This window comes from Temnothorax curvispinosus, unplaced genomic scaffold, assembly GCF_003070985.1.
Source record: "Temnothorax curvispinosus isolate PA1 unplaced genomic scaffold, ASM307098v1 QBEX01002033.1, whole genome shotgun sequence".
In the NCBI taxonomy this organism is placed as follows: Eukaryota; Metazoa; Arthropoda; class Insecta; order Hymenoptera; family Formicidae; genus Temnothorax; species Temnothorax curvispinosus.
Window position 1 is genome coordinate 4495 of NW_020211813.1, and position 4484 is coordinate 8978.

At 51.6% G+C, this 4484-nt stretch overlaps 1 protein-coding gene across 1 annotated transcript; it reads right to left on the minus strand.

Moving 5' to 3' along the window:
• Positions 1-3689: 3689 nt before the first annotated feature.
• Positions 3690-4457, minus strand: LOC112468792. The gene has a single exon (XM_025038144.1). The coding sequence runs from the start codon at positions 4455-4457 to the stop codon at positions 3690-3692; it is 768 nt and encodes a 255-aa protein (XP_024893912.1).
• Between the last annotated feature and the right edge of the window lie 27 nt (positions 4458-4484).

Genomic DNA, 4484 nt, shown 5'->3' on the forward strand with positions numbered 1-4484 from the left:
TCCTCCTTGACTTGGTGGGTTCTGTCCCCTTCCGTTTGCTCCTTTGGTGTCGCCATCTTGTTGTGCTTCCGTCGGGGTCACCAGTTATGGCGGTAGGCCAAAATTTATGCGAGATGGCGATGTTCGTTAGAGATATTTGGGGGCCCTGAGAAGGGCCGTTTGTGTAATGTGGCTGTCGAGTTCCCCACGCTCTGGGCTTCCTCCACGGCCTGTGTGTCGGCAGCGATGAGCGGGAAGTTGGCGGCTTGGTACGATTGTACTTGCGCAGCGTTCTCAAAAAGACTTCCTTCCCGTGGCTGATACTGTATCGTATAGCTGTGCGAGGATAGTCAAAGGTATCGTCGCTTGCCGGTCCTTTTATATCCTGGTCGCCGAATTTCTCTTACGAGAAAGGGCAGCCGCCTAGCGGAGCGTACTTGTTATTATCTTCGACGGCGTGCTGATTGCACGTGCTCGTTGCGTGCGGCCGTTCGCCGTGCCGCCGGTGCTCTCGCCGGCCGGGGTGTGTATGACGGGCTGCCGTCTGGCAGGCGCGGGGCGCGCTTGTGTTGTGGCGGTTGCGCCGCCAGGTTCGGTGCGCTTGCAGCCGCCACAGGACCCTCTTCGTTGTATTTAAACTCCCGCCTGGAATCGGACGACTGGTTTTCGAGTTCTGCTATTTCGTGTAATTGCTGTTGGTGTGGGCTCAGTTGCCTGTTTGGTTCTCTGTTCGTTCTCCGTAGCTGAGGGCATTTCGGTTTCTATGAGAGTGTATGCCGGTTTGAAGCGTTCTACCGAGACGTTCGTAGATTTGCCTCCCATCTGGATGGTAAAAAATCGCTCTGTCCGCTTGATGACTTCGTATGATCCATTATAGCGGGGGTGGAGTGCGCCTGTTGGCGCGTCCTGTCTGACGAAAACGTAGGGTGTCTTTTCCAGATCTTGATGTACGAACACGTCTTTCCTGCCATGCCGCTTTAGCTTGGGTGTTAGACGCCCCATGAGGTTGCGTAAACGGCCGATGAAGTCCGTTTCGTTTGTTTCGTTTTTGGTTGTGCCGAAGAATTCTCCAGGTAAGTGGATTGATTCTCCGTACACCATTTCTGCTGGGGTTGCTTTGATGTTTTCCTTAATTGCCGCTCTGATGCCCATGAGTATTATTGGCAAGGCTTCGGTCCATTCATCGGTCTCATGGCATCTGATGGCTGCTTTTAGCTGTCGGTGAAATCTCTCCACCATCCCGTTGGCTTGTGGGTGATAAGCTGTGGTCCTCCAGTGTTTGGCTCCCGTCAACTTTATTAAACGCCGGAACATGTCTGATTCGAACTGGCGTCCTTGGTCAGTGGTGATTCTCTCTGGGATCCCGTAGTGGGCCATCCATTGGGTGAAGAGTTGTTTCGCGATGGTCTCTGCTGTGATGTCCTCTACTGGGATTGCCTCGGGCCAGCGTGTAAATCTGTCTATGATTGTTAGACAGTACTTGTAGTCTTTCGACGTTGGTAGTGGCCCTACTAGGTCTAAGTGGATGTGTTGGAATCTCCGAGTCGGTTGGAGGAATGTCCCGATGGAGGGACGGTTGTGTCTCCCGATCTTGGAGCGTTGGCACTGGAGGCATGCTCGTGTCCAATTTTGGCAGTCTTTATTGACTCCTGGCCAAACAAATTGTTCTGTGACCAGTCTTGTGGTTGCTTTGATTCCGGGGTGTGATAATCCGTGTAGGCTTTGGAAAACCTGCTTGCGGTATGGCTCTGGAACGAACGGTCTCTGTGTGCCGTGTGTGGTGTCGCAGTACAGCTTCGTTGTTGTTCCCGGAATATTGATTTGCGTTAGTTTTAATGCTGACGTGCCCTCTGTTCGTAAGGTGTTGAGTTCCTCGTCCTCGCTTTGAGCTTTCGCTATTTCCTCGCAATCTATTGTTGTTGCTATGCTTTCTACTCGAGACATGGCATCAGTTACCACGTTGTCGGTGCCTTTGATATGCCGGATGTCCGTCGTGAATTGGCTTATAAACTCGAGATGTCGAGCTTGCCTTGGTGAGCTCTTCAGCGGGTTTTGCATCATTGCGTATACCAGTGGTTTGTGGTCTGTGTGTACGAGGAAGTGTCTTCCTTTTACCATGTGTTGAAAGTGTTTTATCGCTGCGTATATTGCCAGTAGTTCTCTGTCGTATGGGCTGTATTTCTGTTGTGCTTTGGACAACTTTTTGCTGAAGAACGCTAGTGGTTGTGCTTGTCCTTCTACTAGCTGTTGTATCACCGCTCCTATGGCGGTATCCGAGGCGTCCGTTGTCATCGTTAGCGGGGCATCAGGTTGTGGATGTGCAAGAAGCGTCGCTTGGGCAAGGCTCTTCTTACAATGCTCGAAAGCGGCTACTAATTCGGGTGTTCATTCAACCGGTGCTTTCCCTTTCTTCTGTTTCCCGGCAAATATATCGTTTAATGTCGCTTGCTCTCTTGCTGCGCCTGGTACAAAACGGCGATAGAAGTTGATTGTGCCGAGGAATCGTCGGAGTTGTTTTATAGTCTCCGGCTTTCGGAAGCTCTGTATCGCTTCTACCTTTTCTGGTAACGGTCGTGTTCCGCTTCCTGAGACGAGGTATCCCAGGAATTTTACCTCTGGCATCCCGAAAATGCACTTGGCTGGGTTCAATCGTATTCCGTACTGCTGTAGGCGCCGGAATACCTCTCTCAGGTGGCATTTGTGTTCTTCTTCGTTGGCGGAAGCTATTAAAATATCGTCGATGTAGGAGTAGCAAAAGTCTAGCCCTCTTAGTACCTCGTTGATGAATCGTTGAAATGTCTGTGCGGCGTTTCTCAGGCCGAATGGAATGTAGACGTATTCGAATAGGCCGAATGGTGTGATTATGGCCGTCTTCGATATGTCTTCTGGGTTGACTGGGATCTGGTTGTATGCTCTGACCAAATCTATCGTTGAGAAAATGGTTTTTTCATGTAGCGAGTGTGAGAAGTCCTCGATGTGTAAAATTGGATACATGTCCGGCTTGGTTCGCCTATTTACAGGGCGGTAGTCTCCGCACGCTCTCCATTGGTCCGCTTTCTTGGGGACCATATGTAGTGGTGATGCCCATGGGCTCTTTGAAGGCCGGATTATTCCTTTTCGTAGTAGTAGTTCGAACTCTATTTTTGCTGCTTTCAACTTGTCTGGTGCCAGGCGTCTCGGTCGGCAGGCCTCCGGCGGGCCTGGCGTGGTGTTTATGTAATGCACGGTATTGTGCGAGCACTTCGCTGTTCCCGATTGCCGTGTGATGTCGGGAAACTCTTTTAATATGTGGTGGTAGGGCGACTCCTCGTTGATTGCTTTTATCGACGAAGTGTGCTGTTCTTGGGTGCGCCCTTTCGCTCGCAGGCCTGTCTGCCCGTCGACCAGGCATCCTCTTCTGACGTCTGGTAATAAATGGTAGTATGCCAGAAAATCGGAGCCTATGATTGGCGTCGTGACGTCCGTTATGATGAATCTCCACGGAAAATCTCGTCTAAGTCCGAAATCGGGCTGGAGGTTCGTGCTCCCGTAGGTCGCTATTGCGGATCCGTTGGCTGCGTAGAGTTCGTATTTTTCCTTTTGATTCCTTCTTCCTCGCTGGTGTGGGTAGACGCTTATGTCCGACCCGGTGTCTATCAGGTATCGCGTCTTTGTCTTTTTGTCCGTCAGGAAGAGACGGCATGGTCGTGGGCTATCGTTGTTGGCCGCCATCAGCAACTGCCTTCCGTGTTTTCCGGCTTGGCCGGTTTGATCGCCTTGTAGGTGCACGGTTCCTCACATTTTCGTGCTTTATCTTTGAAGGTACGGTGGTAGTAACAGTGTTCCACCGTGAAACCCTTGGTGTGGCCACGGTTGCGGCAGCGGCTGCGGCTGCGGCTGCGGGATCGGTCCACTCTCCATCGTTTTCTTTCCTGCGAGAACTGTGTTGTTAGCGCTGCCACCTGTTTCGTTAGCGCCTCGATTTGTGCTTGTAGCGTCGTTTTCTCTGTGGAGGTTGCCTCTACTGCTGCGACGACTGCGCGGTCGTTGACCTCGTGTATGCGGTCGGCTTGTTCTGCGACGTCTTCCAATCGATCTCCTTGGCGAGTTGCCAAGATGACCTGCATCTGAGCTGGTAATCTCCCTAGCCACAGTGTTCGGAGTAGGCTATCTGGCACTGCGGTGCCTGCTAGTCCTTTTAGGTGGCGCAAGAATTGCGATGGCTTCCTGTCGCCGAGTTCTTCGCGCTCTAGTAGTTGTCTCGTTCGTTGCTCCTGGGATGTAGATAAACGCTGTATGAGCGTTTTCTTCAGCGTCTTGTATCTATGTTCCGCTGGTGGAGACGTGACGATGTCTTTTATTTCCTTGGCATATCTGATATCTATCTGCGATAGCGCGTAGGCGTACCGCGTTGTGTCCTGCGTGATTCCGCATATGATAAATTGGCTCTCCAGTTGTGCGAACCACAGCTCCGGCTCTTCTGGCCAGAATGGTGGCATTTTTAATCCTACGCGGTTTATCTGGAG